Raw genomic sequence first — 16,945 nt, 5'->3', positions numbered from 1 at the left:
GAAAAGGGCAGGAGCATAGCTGTCAAAGAACCTTCAGTGGTGACTACATGATTTTTAGAAGTCTTGATTTCTGAAGGCAGAAACCAAAAAATGCTTCTTTATTACTACATAGCATTTTCTCATTCTTGTACTTCATTTTGGGTAAAATGAAATTAGGTAAGCTGAATTGGGTAATGAGTGAATTGGGTAAGCTCCAGTGATGCTTGTTTTTGGTTTTACATGTTCAGAAATTTTTGTCTTTTTCTTTTCAGAAAGGTTTATCCATCCAGAATGCAGAGATAGTAGATACATATTTACTTATTTTTAGCTGAGGATTTTATTTGGATGAATTTTCCTTCCAAAAGTTTATCCATCTAAAGCTTTGGTGGGTATGTGTCTTTGGATGCACTTGAGGTCCAGTGGAGCCCTAGTAGAGAAAATAACTCAAATGGGTAGATAGAATTGCATCTACCTTCTCTTTTTCCACAAAGTCCTTCCATAAAGCACTGTTAGCTTTGACGTGTTCTTAATCCCATTTTCCAGAATAAGTATGGGAAATCTAAAAGCTTTTTGAACTTACTCTTCCAGAGTAAGTGTTCAAAGTATGAGAGCTATAGACAAACAATACTTAAGTATTTGGGAAAACAAAAATGTCACCACCTGCCCACCAGCCCTCCCCTTCCTCCACCCCCGCCCACCCCTCAAAAAAAAGTGCCATAGGAGAAACACAACCAACAGATCTAGCAGCTTTCACTCCATTCTTGACTTGCATTGGTATACTTAAACCAAAACAAAACAGCATGTTTGCATCCCATCTGTTTTAAGTGTGTCAAATTCTGTATTGTATAGAGGCCCCTAAAGATTTCATTTGCAGATGCATCAGACAATGTTTTAAGGGGAATGAAGGGGTGGGATTTAGGATGAATAAGCATTGATTGCTGTATGGAGAGAACTTTTTGACAATAGTGTGGTTGTTGGTTGCTTCAAGTGCTTTTATGGTTTTACCAGCTGTTCTCTTGCTGATATCTCTAGGCGTCATATTACTTTTAAAAGAATGATATTTATTCTGTAAACTCCAGGATGCTGTTCCAGGTAATGGATGGTGGGTGAGTAAAGCACAGTAGATACACACCTGTTAGAGAGAGAGAGAGAGGGAGAGGGAGAGGGAGAGAGATAACTTGTCTGTGATTGAATTTCATTGAGGCATGTTATCCACATGTACTGATGTAACTTTTTTTATTTTGAATGTATGAGGTTAAATGTAAAGTTCCTGCACCATGTTTGTATGGGGACATCTCCAGCTTTGGGTAAAACCATGATGACCTAAAAGTATACTTTAAGAAATGGCAGTGGCTCAAAGACTAGGGTGTACTTGTGCCCTTGTACTAGAAACTATAAGTGCATTTGTTCTCAGCTCTGCCTTTGGGAGGTAGGTGCTGCACAAAACAATTAATTGATAAACAATTGGTTTTAAGCTATACCTGAAATTTTTCCTGATTCCTGAAGACTTGTTTGATGCAGAAAAGTAAGTCTTGTACTTTCTTTCATTCTTTTGTTCTTTCATTTTTTCATTCTTTCATTTGTAATTATGCTTGTCCAGCTTTCTATTAGGAATAGATGCAGTGGTCTGTCTCCATGCTGTCATTATGTGTGGTCTTTTCCTAAGGCAGTGGAAAATTTTAATTTAAGTCTGTTTCCTTTTTAAATTGAAAATATTTTTTCCCTACACAATTGCCTTCTATGTAAATTGACATCACTATCTGTTGCTGGAGGCCTATTTACTAGTTTCAAATTGAAGAATGTGGTCAGGATGTAGGTTTCTAATGGATCTTCAATGCAGTTTTTTTTCTGCATCTAAAGTCAGACTTTCTGTTGAAAATCTGCTTTCAGTTTTATAGCTCTTCTTTCATCACCAAACCTTTCTTTTTATCCTAGTAAAAAGAGTGAATAATTTCTGCAGATATCTGTCACTTAATAATAACAATACACACAAAACCCATTTTTATTATGAAGTCACCCTTCTAACTATGAATAATTTTAAAGAAATAATGTTTTTCTAGATATGGAGATTTTTCTGTTGCTGAAATGGAGCACTTTGATTTCAACAATTTCCTGGGAAACTACAGAGAAATGTAGATGGTGTTATCCTCTCACTTCAAAAACAGCTGAGTTTTGGGGCAGTAAAAGCAAGAGATAATACAGCATTGAAGTGATTCTTCAAGAAGAGACAGGGAACATTATCAGCACATAGGAGTGTATTAAAAGAGTTAAAAATCTGAACAATTTTTTAAAAATTATTTTATAAGTAATCTTGTTAGGTTTTGTGGTGTGGGTTTTTGTTTGGTTTTTATTTTTTATTTTTGTATCAATACATTATAATAACCATAGATTAGGTAGATATATAGTCTATTTTCCTTTAGCTTGTTATGTAATACAATAATACAACTCTGTATACAGTTGTTTTCCTTAGTGATTTGTACTTGATCTGAATTGTTTTGTTATATTCCTAAATATGACACTTATCTTGCAGAGGCGTACAATAAAGTTATCATCAGAGTTTTGTAAAGGTAGTTTGTGATCCGGGAGTTGTATAAATTATTATTGTTATTTTATTAGTATTTAAATTAATAAATTACAAGCTAAACTTCAGTTTATATAATGTGACAATTTTTTAAATACTGTGGAGCTGTGAGCTCACATATTTCGATATTTGTCATGTGTTCCAGCAAAATTTCTATCTAAGAAAATATATTGCAACTGGATCATTAAAGCCTAAAATATGTTAGGATTTCTCTAGTTGCTAATGAAATATCTTGAAAGCTGCTGAACAGGACAGATGACTTTTAAAGCTAATTGTAAATCACTGAGGCACAGTATAATCTATAGAAAGTTCACCTCTGCACTGTTCCTTTTCAGTTGTTGTCTTAAACAATTATCAGCAAGTTATTGTTCTGGTATGAGCCATGTCATGCTTCAAAGTGAGATGAAAAAAATTAATGAGGGTGCATGAATGCTTGTTAAGTAGATACAGTTATGCTTAGCTATGCTCTCAACATACTTCACTATCACTGTTGAGATTGAGGCAATGTACTCTAATGAGACCATGCAAACAAATGTGCTGATTGACAGCTCTTGCTTTAGCAATAAAAAATGTTGGCTAAATTCATATTTTGTTTGAGCGTAATCCTTCAAGTGCTTGTGCACATAAAATTGAAGTGCTTGTGCACTTGAATTTAACTTCTACTGTGGACCATTATTGTTTTTTTCTTTATTCAATTATGTAAATCCATTTCACTGCTTTTATTAGAAACTGTGTATGATATTTAGTGATGATTACAAGGGAATCATGCATCATTTAGTAGTTATAGCAAGGGAATACTGAGGGGGGGTTTTATTTATTTTTGCTGGGAAAAGAAGACAGCACATTTCTAGAAATTATATTCAAAAATGACTGAGGATTTTATTTCATAGATTCATTAGTTCATTATCAATGATATGCAGAAACACTTAACAGTTTTTCTACAAATTATAATCAAAGACATGGTGGTAGGTTTAAAAAAAGGAGAGTGAAGTGTATGTCAGATTCAGCATATGAAAAGTAAATTATGCTAGGCAGTAGATAACATTTTAGCTTTTTGAAAAGATGACAGTTTTTCTAAGCAAAACAAATATGATCTGTTTAACCTCTGGATCGTAGTAGTCTGCCATTGGACCAATATTAATGAAAATGGGATTAGCTGCAGACTTGTAAAACAGGTAAGTTTAAGAGAATGTGGGGAATATTGAAAAAGGGTGCATAGGACTATAAAGCCATTAGTAGAGTTTCTGAAGGATCAGTTTTGGGAATAATTATTTATTAAATACCCTCAATGATCTGTTGCATATGTTAAGAAAAGGCTGAACTTAGATGGCAGAGTTTGTTAGCATTTTCAGATTCAAAAAAGGTAGGATGTTACAGAAGCTGGATGAGTAGAAGAAAGACAAATTTGAGAACAAAGCCAAGTACTTGAGTATGATTGGCAAATTTTATGTTAAAGTTTTAACATAAAATTTTATTTTAAGTCCTGCTAGTTCTGAAAGACCTTGCTCTATTCAAGTGGATTTCAAGTAATCTTAGGGTATTTACTACATTTAGGATTTACAAAACCAAAACTGCAGGACTTATTTATACAAAGCCTTTAACTGTAGCTTCACTTGTTGTATTGAAACAGATCTTTTCTCACATAACAAAGAAATTTTAACATGTTCAATCCCCTGTTCACATTGCTAAATGCTACTGCATTTGCCTACCTCGTATTTACCAGTGTGCTGCTGAGGCCCCAGCATGTACCTGATGGCTGCAGGGGGCCAATACAGAGAGCAGGACAGGAAGATAGGTAGCAGTCACTAAACAGTTTGTTACTGACTTTGTGTGGCCTTGCTGGCATTCCTTTGCTAATAGTGGATTATGGAGACCTATATGGAGACTTAAAGGTGGCAGAGTATTGGTGGTGTTTGAGAATGGAGAGTGTAAGTTAGTGTAAGTAAGTGTTCTCCAGCTATTTCAGGAGAAAGCAAAGAAACCTGGAAATTAAACACGTGAGAAGGAATCAGTCTGAAACAAGCACACACTTCTCCAGTCCATTTGGATGGATTTGATATTGTGTAAGAGTATGGCATAGTTCCCTAGCTTTCCCTTGTGGTCAGGGAATCAGAACCTAGGGGAGATGCTCATGCCTGAAATTTAACACTGTGAACACAAACTTTAGGTTAGCACTAGAATCTGTGATTTTTTACTTCTGTTTATGTACATATGGGTATTTTCAGATATATATATGTATTGGTTGTTTACAAAAAAAAAAGAAATAAAGGAAAGGGAAGAAGAGCAGAACAAATCCTGGATTTCACAGAAATGTTTCCAGTAGGGAAGCATTGTCATTAATATGTTTACGAGTCACGCTTTGTAATGTGACTTTCAGTTCTACTGTCCCAGACTCAAGGCAGATTAAATCACAGATGCGTAGAAGCTGCTGGTAGCATCAGGTGAAGAGATTAAATGGATTTGAAATATTTAATTAAAAAATTCAGAGATCATGTCGTAGTGCTAAGATATTTTCTCATTCTTTAAGAAGAGCATTAGAAAGGGAAAAGAACTGTTTAAACCACAAGAAATAAGTAAAAACTAGTCATGAATAAATTGAACTGCAGATTGGTTCCAGACAAATAGTTCAGAAGATTCAAGCACACTTATTTTGTGAATGCCTCTTTAAGAAAAAGACCTCAATATTTTGAAAATAGACCTAACAAAATTATGAAAAATCTGTTGTGCTTTGTTTCAGGAGTGACCTGAACTTTGGACCATGACTTCCTATTTTACATTTATTAGATTACACAGTAGTTACTATTAATTGTTGCAAAAAATTTCAAGTAAGGGATAGATTTGCATTCCTTTATCTTCTCTCTCCTGCTCCCATACACCACATAAGGTACACGTTTGTAAGCAGTGGGTTTATCAGCGGTGCGTGAGGAAGAGGGTGGCTTGCATGTTGCAGGATGGGAGATCCACAGTGATTTGTCTTTTTTTTGGCTTGCCTCCCAGATTTTCCAGCTTGAGGGATTCTAACAAGGGGTAAGCAGTCTCACTCTGACAGTTCAAACCCAGGCATCTGACCTGCAAGGCCACTACTTTCAGGCTGCTGTTCAACTAATGCCATCTTCCTAGAGATCTAGTGGCACTGGCTGACTATATACCAGCATTTCATGTCTTAGGTTGATAGAAGTGTCCCATCTGATCTCCAGATATGCTTCCGGTGCTTTGATGTACTTTAGGTGCTAGTGTGGCAGTGCACTTTATTATCTCTGATACCCTTGGTTTCCTGCTGCCTTTGTAATTTGACAGTCCACTGCTGGCTGTGGCTCTTCATTCAGTTTCAGTCAGAGTACACCAGCTCCTCCCTAGTAATCCCAGTTTGCTATTCTTGTCCATTTGCCCTTTCAGTTTGGAGTCCCATATACTGCTGTTTCTTGTCACAAGTTAATGATCAGTCCTTTGTCAGGTTGGTACTGCCCCTGCCTTTGTGGTTTGTGAGGTACTGACAGTGCTATAAGGTGACAGTGGTAGCTTAGTGAGTTTTTTGTCCCTCTTATGTCAGACCATTCATTCCTGCCCTTGCACTATCCCATCTATTCTAGTTCCACGTCTTGGGGTGTTTTTGTATCATCAAAGAATTAGGTTGAAAGCCTGATCCCTCCTGGAAATACCTTGAATAGTTTTAAGTTAATATCAGAGGTTAATAAAATAATCAAAAATTACATCAGAACACATAGAGTATCCCTTATAAAACTGTTCAGTAAAATTATTTACAGATGAATAAAGTGCAGTATGCACTGTGTTGTACTACAGTGTTCTGCAATGAAATTGCTTCTACATAATAACTAGTAAAAATTGTCTTTATTGTGAATTGAGGTATTGTTCATCAATAAGGATATTTAGTTAAACTGATTTTGAAAGCTTGGTGCTGGTAAGACTATACAACAATATTTTACACAAGTGAAATGAACCCCATAGTTTAAAGGAAGGAGATGAGGTCTTGATGGAATAATTTTTCTGTCAGAAATATATCTTCAACTTATGTGTATACTCAGATGGTACTTGTTAACTTTAAATCTTACAATAACAAAGATCAAATCAATTATGAAAAATGTCTCTCCTATCAGTTACAGTGTACTATTCTGAGAGAAATTACCCTTAAAAACAAAGTGTTAATTAAAAATGTGTAATTTTTGTTTATAATTTACATGATAGCAAATTTCATTAATTTGCTCTGTGCCATATTTCAGTGGCAGGCAAATCTGGTGCTGCTAGATGGGGGAAGTCCAGTTCTTTTTCTTGTTTGATAGTGTTTAGATGGCTGTGCCTGGAAGTGGCACAACTGAAAGCTATGTTCTGGAATTCGCTATACAGATAAAAAGAGGAAAACCGTGAATAGCTTCTTTCAGATGCATTGCAAGCTTCTGCTTTGCTGAGATCACATGATGCAACAGAACATATCAGTTCATTGATGCTCATTTGAAGAGGTCTGACTGATACCTTCTGCCCTGCTTCTGGTTACATGGTCTGCCCCACTTTGGTGCTCATTTGGTTACTCCACAAGCGGATTAAACTTGCTGTTTTGATATCACACTTCGCCGCCCCCTCCCTGTTAATTTTTCGGTAATTTTTGTCAGTTGAAGGTTTAAAAGTACATTGTCTACTATGTTGCCCTTTTCGTAAATTCTAGGAATATGCAAGCAGGAGGAAAACAGAGTGTGTAGAGGAAGGAATGAACTCCCATGTATTTCTAGAAATGCTCAGCTATGTCTCCATACTGTGACTTTTGGAATTGTAGAATGGTTGGGATTGAAAGGGACATTTAAAGGCTATCTAGTCAAACTCATCTGCAATAGGCAGGGACATCTTCAGTGACATCAAATTACTCAGAGCCACATCTGGCCTGACTTAGAATGTTTCCAGGGATGAGGCATCCACAACTTCTCCAGGCAACCTGCTCCAGTGTTTCCTCACCCTCACTGTAAAAAATGTCACCTATATATCTAGTCTAAATCAACCATATTTAGGCTAAAACCCTTGTCCTGTCACAATAGACACTAATTTCTATAAGTCCCCTTTAAATATTCAAAAGCTTCAGGGTCTCCCTGGAAGCTTCTCTTCTCCAAGATAAACAAACCCAGCTCTCTCACCTTGTTTTTGTGGCCTTCCTCTGGACCTGGCCCAAGAAGTTCATGTCCTTCCTGTGGTGGAGACCCCAGAGCTTGATGCAGCACTCCAAGTGCGGTTTCACCAGAGTGGAGTAGAGGGGCAGAATCACCTCTTTTGATCTCTTGGCCAGGCTGTTTTTTATACAGCCCAGGATGTGGGTGGATTTCTGGGCCACAAGTGCACATTGCCAGGTCATGTCCAGTCATTCATCTACCAGCACTCCCAAGCCCTTCTCCAAAGGTGAAAAAACTTTAATTACTATATGTTCAAAGACTTCTAGTCTTCAAAACTCAAGGCTGGAAACATCTGTATTAAATTGAAACTTAAGATTATGATGAAGCAATTTTCCCAGTGTAGTAAATTAAGATATAAAAATGAAAAAGATACTTCTACTTATTCTTGTGAATAAATAATAAATACCAACATTTTCAAAACTTGCACTGTAAGAATAAGTAAAATTAGCATGTGTGTTGGACTTTGGTCTAGAAATAAACCAAGTCCAGCTTCTAGAAGCTATTTAGTGAAGTTTAAAGAGTTTTGATATCAAACAAAGCAATGAATTCCTCATTAAAAGATAAAAAATATTTAACTAATAGACTCACCTAAAAAAGCCCTAGAGCATAGTTAAGGAAATACAGAGACTGCAGCATATTAAGCATATTTAAAACATGCTACATATAATCTATAAGCAGCAGAAGCCATGTCTTTGAGTGTCTTTTTCATGCAGATTTCACTTAGGAATGTATGCTTGTATTTTAATGGTGAGGACTTCAGTAGGTTTCTGATTGTAACTGCTTTGCAATTTAGAGCTAAGGTGTTAAAATTTTCATACTATTGAATATTAAGCATGGATAAAGATGTAATAAAAATGCTATACAAAAGTATGATTTAGTATGTCATATCTGCCTTCCAAAGGAAAAAAAAAAAGTAACACACCTTTTTTCCTGCTTCCCAATGCTTAGGCTCTGAGTTATTTCTGCTTGACCAATAGTGAACTTACGTCCAAGCTGGACTTTGGGGGAACACCGCATTAGCACAAGAAACATAATTTCCATGGTCAGCAGAGTGAGTTTTAGAATAGGTCAATAAAGTGGACAGTAACAGATTGCTAAGACCAGCTGGTATTCACCCTGGACTTCTAAGGGAACTGAAGGATGAAACAGCTGAGCTATGAACTGTGCGGTGTAAACTATTGCTTGAACTTATGCCAACATCAGAAGAAAGGAAGCAAGGTGACAAATGTGATGGCAGTTTTAAAAAAGGCTTGAATATCTACAATTGCCAAAGTTGATACCAGTGGTGGACATATTGTAGATAATCAATGATAAATGGCAGAATTAGTTAACAATCTAATAAAGTACTGATATACTGGCAAAATAGGGGCTTGGTAATTGTTAATAAAGGAAAACAAAATAAAAAGTAAAAGTTTCATTGTTAAAGTTCGAGCTGTGCCCACATCCTGCACACTTTTTGTGGTTTCCTTTCTTCTTACTAATTAGAAGTACAGTAGAGGTACAGCGAAACTGATGAAGATTATAAAAAATGAAGTCTTTCTTTGTACAATGCACAATTTAGAATTAGAACTCTGTGCTGAAGGACTTAAAGTTTAAAATTTATTTGGTTTAAAAAGCAATTACACAAATGTGTGGAAGTACCATCTGTCAAGGATTATTAATGAAAAGGTTTTGCTCTGGAATTCAACAATGTCTGAAAGGCAACTGTTGAACACCAAACAGTGGAGGGGAACAGTTGCCATTCCAATTTACAATCAATAACGTTATAGTGTTTCTTGAATCAACTATGCTCCCTTTGGGTACGAGTGCACTCAGATCTATTATTCAGCTTTTGATGCCTTTGGCAAGTGATGGATCAGCTTTAGAAGGCCCAAACAGCTAAATCTTGATGGTAGGAATATATCTTAGAGAATGGGGAGATCTGGGAACTATAGAATTATGTGTCTACTAGCACTAGACTCTGTTTTGCTGGGAACAGCAGTGTTTAGCTTTTCCCTGTCCAGCAAATTCCATTGTAGTCCAAAGCTCATTTCAGCCTCCCTTTTTATCTTTTCCCCCAGACAAGAATTAATGAAGTTTCAGATCTTTCCAGGAGTTGAATCACTCTTGGTTAAAACTTTCAGTTCTAGTGGGGAGCCCAGCAGGTATTCAGATTGTAACTAAGAGAATGATTGTTCTGATTTTGCATGCCATATTTCTGTGAGCATTTTAGTTATTTCTTAATAAATAAGAATTCAGGGTTTTATTTTACCTTCAGAATTTTGTCAGCTACTGTTAAAAATTGTGAGAGTTTAATGTTCTTGGTTTAGAATGAACTATAATTTAAAACAGATCTTTAAGTGATGAGAAGTCCTTGATGCTAACAATAGTGTTGATACCATCTTACGTTGCTTAGTTTGGAAAGCAGAATATTTATCAGCTTTCTGGTGTTTCAGTGTTCAGACATTCTTCCTACTTCTGTGGGCTGTGCCTAGAAACCTTATTTTAGCCTTGACTTCATTAAAGAAAGAAAGGTATTTTCAAGGCTATTGTAAAACTACTTAGATCTAGTTCAAAATTTCTTTTGTATTTTAAAGTAAATTGTCACAAATAACTGCTGGTAAACAGCTCAATATGAAATATGCAAGTGGAGCTGATGGCACCTGTGTAATGTCATGGTCTAGGTAATCGGCTTGGTAGTGGCTTTTTTTTTTTTTTTTTTTTTTTTTTTTTTTTGATACTAAAGGTTCGTTTTGTTTTGTTGCATGTCATATTATAGGGCAGTAGTCATGCAGCTGTTAAAACAATCCAAGTCTTCAAAAGTTTCTGTCCTGTCAGTCAGAAGGCACATATTCTTTGCCTGGCCTTTGATTTCAGCACTGGCATAGCCACAACTGGAATACCGTGTCCAGCTCGAGGCTCCCCAGTGAAAGAGAGACGTGGACGTACTGGGAAGGGCCAACTAAGGGTCATGAAGATGGTGAAGGGACTGAAGTCGCCCTCCTGTGTGGAAAGGCTGAGAGAGCCATGAATATTTACCATGGGAAAGGGGATGCTCAGGAGGGTCTTGCCAGTTTACATAAATACCTGAAGGGAGAGTGCAAGGAGGATTGAGCCAGATGCTGCTCAGTAATGTCCAGTGACAGGACAAGAGGCAGTGGGCACAAACTAAAACACAGGTTCCTCCTGAACATCACAAGCCACTTTTTTATTATTTTGAGGGAGACTGAGCACTGGCACAGAGTCCCCAGGGAGGTTTGGGACTCTCCCTCCAGCCTTGAGGATATTCAAAAGCCGCCTGAGTACAGTCGTGAGCATCTGGCTGTAGACAGCCTTGTCTGACTAAGGGGATTGGACCAAATGACCTCCAGAGGTCACTTCCAACCTCAGTAGTGGTTGATACCAAGGTACTCCACATTTTACGTTTGAATAACTAAGAAGTTCTGAAGGATTTGTTATTTAGCTAGAACCTCATTTTCTATTAAAGATCTGTTCCTTTGATTCCACTTAACATTTAGGAGATGAAGAACTGTAGGTTTCCCCATTGAATACCCTGCTATATGGGACATAAGATATCATTTACTTTTAAGAATTAGAGTTCTATACAGACGAAGGCATTTACGTTCATAATGACACTTGGTATGGGTACATCCTTTGAGACCATGATCCCAGACTAGTTCTTTCATTCTTCAGTGAAGAGAGAATGCAAGATGACTGTTGTTTTAGCTAAGAAGCCAGGAAAAGTGCAAGGTCATGCGTAATCTTCTGTACGCTCTTCTACTTAGTGACAAATTAACTCTTCTTCGTGACAAAGTAACTCCACTGAGTGTTCTGTGTAATTCTGTAGTTTTCAAGTTTCATCTGAAATAGGAATTCAGACTTTTAAAAATAAAAGTTCATATCTAAGTGTTCAGAAATATTCCTTTTGAAGGTTGTATTTCAAAGGTATTTTGTTTTGTTTTTTTCCACTAGGATGATGTATTTTAGATTTTTTTTCTTTAGCATACAGATGCACAGACATGATTTTTCTTACAAAGGTTGTGGGTAGCAGATTATATCAAGACCTGTGGCAGAAATAGAAATGTGTATTGCAATTCATGAATGTAGATTATTTCAGTGGCACCTACCAAGAATGTAATTGTTTCAGAGTTTTATAGAGTAGCTCCCTAGGATCCAGTCCGCAATTTTATGAAGTGCTGTTCTGCAGGCTTCCAATGCTTCCAAGTATTTATAAAACAGTCCTGCCACCACTCTTTTCAGGACCCTAATTTAAGTCAGGTCATTCCCACAGATGGAGGTAGTTGACTAAATTTGAATGTGTATATGGATCTGAATTTGAAGGAGACAGTAAAAGCAATCTGTCCAGTATCCAAAACTCCTTTGAGATATTTGTGTGTATGTATGTTGGCAACCACATCTGTTATTTTTAGAGTCTTGATAATAAGGATGTGGGGTGTGAAGATAAGAGAAACTGCAAAGGGAGGTGCAAGAATGGTGTGTTTGAAAGTGCTCTAGCACTATGTTTGTCAGCCTGAGAGGGCAGAGCAGGAGCATCAGATGAAGTACTCCTGACAAAACATAGCTCAGATGCTAGGGCCGTGTGTGTGTCCCGCAGTGGGATAGATTTACTACATAGACAGAACTGTAAAGGGTGTGTAGTTTTCTATTGTATAATAGCTGAAAAAAAAAGTAATTTTGAAAAAGTTAATGCTTTAGTAAGATCAAACTTCTGGAGCTGTGAGAAGTGTTTGTGTATTTTGTGATACCCTGGTTTCTTTTCTCATTAGCATGGTAACATCTCATGCCTATTTCCTTCAAATAGTCGCATCCTTTCTGCAGCAGCTACCCACTCCCACTAGCCTGCTATTTTTTTTTTTTTTCTACTGTAAGCAGATGTTCCCATTTTCTTTCTTCTGTATACTTTTCCCTCTATTCCAGTGCTCTCCACAAATGAAAATTTAACTGCTTATTTTCTTTTATTTCCTTTTAGTCTAGATTCTTACTTCACCTGTTCAGATATTTCTATTCATGCCCTTCAGCTGTGGAATTTTTTTCTCTTTTTACTTGTTGGAATTAGAGAATAGTATTTTTCTTGTGATTTTGAGGGCTTTTTTTTGCCACCTGTCATGGTTTAGGAGCGGCACTCCCTCATTTAGTGCCCCCTTGCGCCTTCAATGGGAGATAAAAAAGGCAGAGATCATTGGTTGAGATAAAAGCAATTTACTGGAAACAGCAATGATATAAGAACAATAACAGCAACAGTATTAATATCAAAAGTTTACAAAAAGAGAGTGATTTGCAGGGAATTGCTCGCTGACTGGGACAGTGAACAAAATGGTGGACAGACCATCTGCCTCCATGTTTTGCCCCAAGCCCAAGGCAATAAAAAAATGGCCAACAGATCATCTGGTTGGGACCAGTGTTACTGCACCACTCCATTTGTCGCTTGGTTCCCTGGAAAAGGAATGCCTCCTCCTTCCCCCTCTTTTCCAGGAAGCAAGAGAGAGACCCATTTCCCTCCTCCCTGGCCATGAGGTGTGATGGGATTGAATTGCACAGTCTTGGCCATGCCCGCATGGCTCCATATGACTCGTTTCCTTGTCTGAAACCAGGACATTAGCAAAGCAGGTGAAAATTTCGAAAGGCATTAGGAGGTATCAGAGTTTTAAGTGGGAAGCGCAACATTTCAAACCAGCAAAAGTAATACATGTCCTCTGCTTCTTATTGCTGCCAACTCCATAAGGATGTGACCTGAATTCTGCCAAAGAAGTATCATGTAAGTTTGCAGTAATTTGGTTTGTTGCGTAATTTTAGAACTCTGCATACTATTCCTGCATGAGTTTCCTAGAGTAGACACGTTCTATGCTTATATGATTTTCCTTAGTGTTGTGACGCCTTAAGTAGTGCTATAACATTGTGTATAACCCCCTCCTGGGTGAAAATTCCTGAGGCTATTAGTTCATTTGCAGCATTGTTTCTTGATTTGGAAGTAGGGAATTAAATAGTGAATGTTTAATTGTTAATTCTTTTTGCATGGTTGTGTGTGTGTATTATCTTGGTTATAAGACTCGTAATGAATACATTTTGCTTTCTAGTGCTGGAAGAAGCAAACTTTTTTTTTTTTTTTTTTTAAAATTTTTTTTACTGCCCTTTTAGCGTCCAGTTTGAGGCTGTCAGGGCATGTTTAGGCAACTTAGTAAGTTTAGATAATTTAACTACTTTTTATTGTGGCTACAAAGGAAATTATTTTGTTTCTTGTAAAGTTCTAGGTTTCTTTGCAAGGTTCCAAGGTAGCTGTGAAGCATTTTACTATACGAAAATTCCAAGCATGAAAATTGCTTGGAACCTGTGCTACAGGGATGTACAGGTCTTCTAGGAGAATCTGCAGTTGTAGCATTGATAAGACTTTGAGGCAACTCAAAAGTCATGTTTTTAAGAGTCACTGTTTAGAAGAAGTTAAGAAATTTGAGAGGTCTGTTAAAGTGTGTAACTGCAGGAGAAAACACTCATGTGATTCTGGAATCTGCAGCCCCTTGACATACCCTTCTGGGTTCAGTAAGGGCTCTTCTCCAAGCATAATCAGAAAAAATGAACCCTTAGTGGTAACCTTCTTTTTATCCAGTAGCTTTAATGTCATTCTATTCCTTTGGTGCCTGAGCTATAGAGTTCTCACATTGCTGGTGAAAACCTACTTTTGCTTTCATATGTGAATCCAGCAGGGTGTGTAGTTTTTCCTGGTACAGGAAAGTGCTAACCATTCTATTCAATGTGCTGAAAGAAATTCAAGGCCAAGTGAATTTCGTGGGTAGACTGGGAACAGACAAAAGAGGATTGTGGCCTTGTAACCCATTTTCCAGGATGATGGTTATCAGTCCTTCTTCTAAGGACTGTTTTATGTCTTAGCTTAGTGATGTCATTTTTGCAGAATACGGGTTCTTTTCTGCCCTGTGGCATCTTCTCAGGATCATTATGTTGCCTAGCAGGTGTAGAGTATTAAAAGTGATTTAGGAGATGATTGAAATTTCTGTCTCCACCTACACGGAAGGGACTTGAATCTGGTTCCTTCAATCCTTGTGTAAGGTCTTGAATTCCTTATCTCTTTGGTTGTATCCTAGACAATAAAAATCAACAACCTCACGAGGTCATTTTGTCTGTGTCCCAATCCTTGGCCAAATTTATTGTGCTTTGGAAAACATTTTTTAAGAATTATGTAGCTCTTAAATATCTCTTAACATTTTTGGAATTAATTTCAGCTTAGGGAAATCCTCTTGTTAATTCATGCTTATGTCCAATTTTGTCAAGGATCGTCACTGAGCTAGAAATTTTAATCCTATGTCTCCTTGACAGGACTTCTCATCTATACCTATCTTCTTTGGAAGTCAGTAGCAGGTTATACTATTGTAGCATATTTTCTTCTCTCAGATATTTGAAGCATGTATAATTTAATTTGGAACAATCATACTGTAAAGCTTGGAAACTAATTTGATTTGTGAAATAATATACAGAATTAGATAAACAGTAGCAATGTATTTGATAAATAGCATTTGACAGTGAAGATTTGTGCTGGGGGAAGGAAGAAAAGTTAAAAAAAGAGTACTTTGTATTATGTATTATTGTAAAATAATACAATACCAGATCATATTTAAGGAAAGATTTGTGTGGTTTTCGCTTTTTAGTTTGTTTGCATAATAATTCCTACTAATACTTTATCAAGACTGTGTTGTTTTTTAAGCGAAATTCTTATGACAGTGTGTGACTAATGAGAAGTAAATTCAGCTTACCCAATGTATTTGGGAGATCCTATTTGTATTAATTATTTTCTATTTGTATGAATTATTAAAAGAAAGAATAAGCCAAAATCTCCAGCAATGTTAATATGTGTTTATACAATCACTTTTTCTTTGTGGTATTTTGTAATAATGTGATTACATCATATATTTAAAAATACATCTTTTAAGGGGGGCAAGAAAATAGATCTGTGTATATACCTGTATGCTCTATAGGTATATAACAACTCAGCTATATTCTAAGTTAATCTTAATTTTTTAATAAGCTGGTGATCTTTGATAATTTTGGTGCACATAGTTGGACAAAAGCAATCACAAAAATGGTTAGATGTCTCAGTGTTGAGAAATATTGCCTTGTGTTTTAAGATTTGTTATTGTTAAAATCCAATTCATAATCCTAGTTTGGCCAGGGTAACTGGAGCATGTTGCATGATATTTTTTAAATATGACTAAATTTGGACAATTAACATTAGCATGTTTATTCAGGCCCTATATATTAAAAAAAAAATAAATCTAGAAGGCTAACAAGCTGACAAATTTGACTGAAGAGCAAAAGCTTTGAAATACAAACAATATGTGCAAAACCTCTCAATTTTTTGTCCATGTTTTTTATGATCTTTTCTCTGTGAATTGAATATGCTTGATAGAAAATCTGCTTTCTGAATTCATGAATGTCTTGTCCAAATATTAAGAATTAACCATGATTGTATTTGTGATTAATTTTGCAGTAAAAAGAGAGGAGGAGGATTTTGAAGAAAAGAAATCTATCAAGAAACGCATCAAAGAGTTGAAAGTTTTGGATCCTAAGATTGCACAGAATCTGTGTAAGTAGAGTCTCTTGGTTATTTTTAATTCCTCAGAGTAATGTATAAATGTTCCATAAAAATCCCTTTCTCTCTTGTGTGATTACCTGGTAACCACTTATTGTTTAAAATGTGTTTAAATATGTGCATATTGTTTTTAAGCACAAATATGAGTTTACACAACTGAAACACTTAAAAAGACCTGAGAAGTAGTTTAAGATTATTCCTTGTTCAAGACTGTGTGTATTGAAGTGCAAGCATACAGCTATGTATCTAATCCATCTGTATTTTCGAGATATTCATCAAGGAATACTGGATGCCTCCTTCCCCTGCATGTCTCCACCCCTTGTCAACAAAAGGATGAAAATGCCTGCAGCATGTCTGCCCATCTTATGAACTTTGTAGAAACTAGGTCATACTCGGTATTATGGAATAATTTGCAAACAAAAAAAATAAAGTTTTGATGGAGAGGAGTTCTAGGAAAAATAGGTTCCTGAATGCCAGCAGAGATTAAATAAGAAATAATTGTATTATGGTGACTCAATAAAGAGTGCTTATAAGAACATTTAAAAAAATGTGCTGTTTCTCTGGTTTGGTCATGGTTTGTCATGGTGCTTCTTTAAGAGAAGGCTCTCACAAGACTAT

The 16,945-nt window shown here is 36.4% G+C and overlaps 1 protein-coding gene across 2 annotated transcripts in view; it reads left to right on the top strand.

Annotated features, from left to right (window-relative positions):
- DIAPH3 (diaphanous related formin 3) overlaps nt 1-16,945 on the top strand; it is a 200,972-nt gene that overhangs the window by 69,951 nt on the left and 114,076 nt on the right. For both annotated transcript variants that reach the window (XM_009085265.4, XM_050975434.1), the window contains one exon: nt 16,226-16,321. In XM_009085265.4, coding sequence (XP_009083513.2) covers nt 16,226-16,321 — 96 coding nt within the window. The remainder of the gene's footprint in view (nt 1-16,225; nt 16,322-16,945) is intronic.

This window comes from Serinus canaria, chromosome 1 (assembly GCF_022539315.1).
Source record: "Serinus canaria isolate serCan28SL12 chromosome 1, serCan2020, whole genome shotgun sequence".
Lineage (NCBI taxonomy): Eukaryota > Metazoa > Chordata > Aves > Passeriformes > Fringillidae > Serinus > Serinus canaria.
The sequence above is the reverse complement of the archived record's forward strand: the minus strand, read 5'-3'. Positions and strand labels throughout refer to the sequence as shown.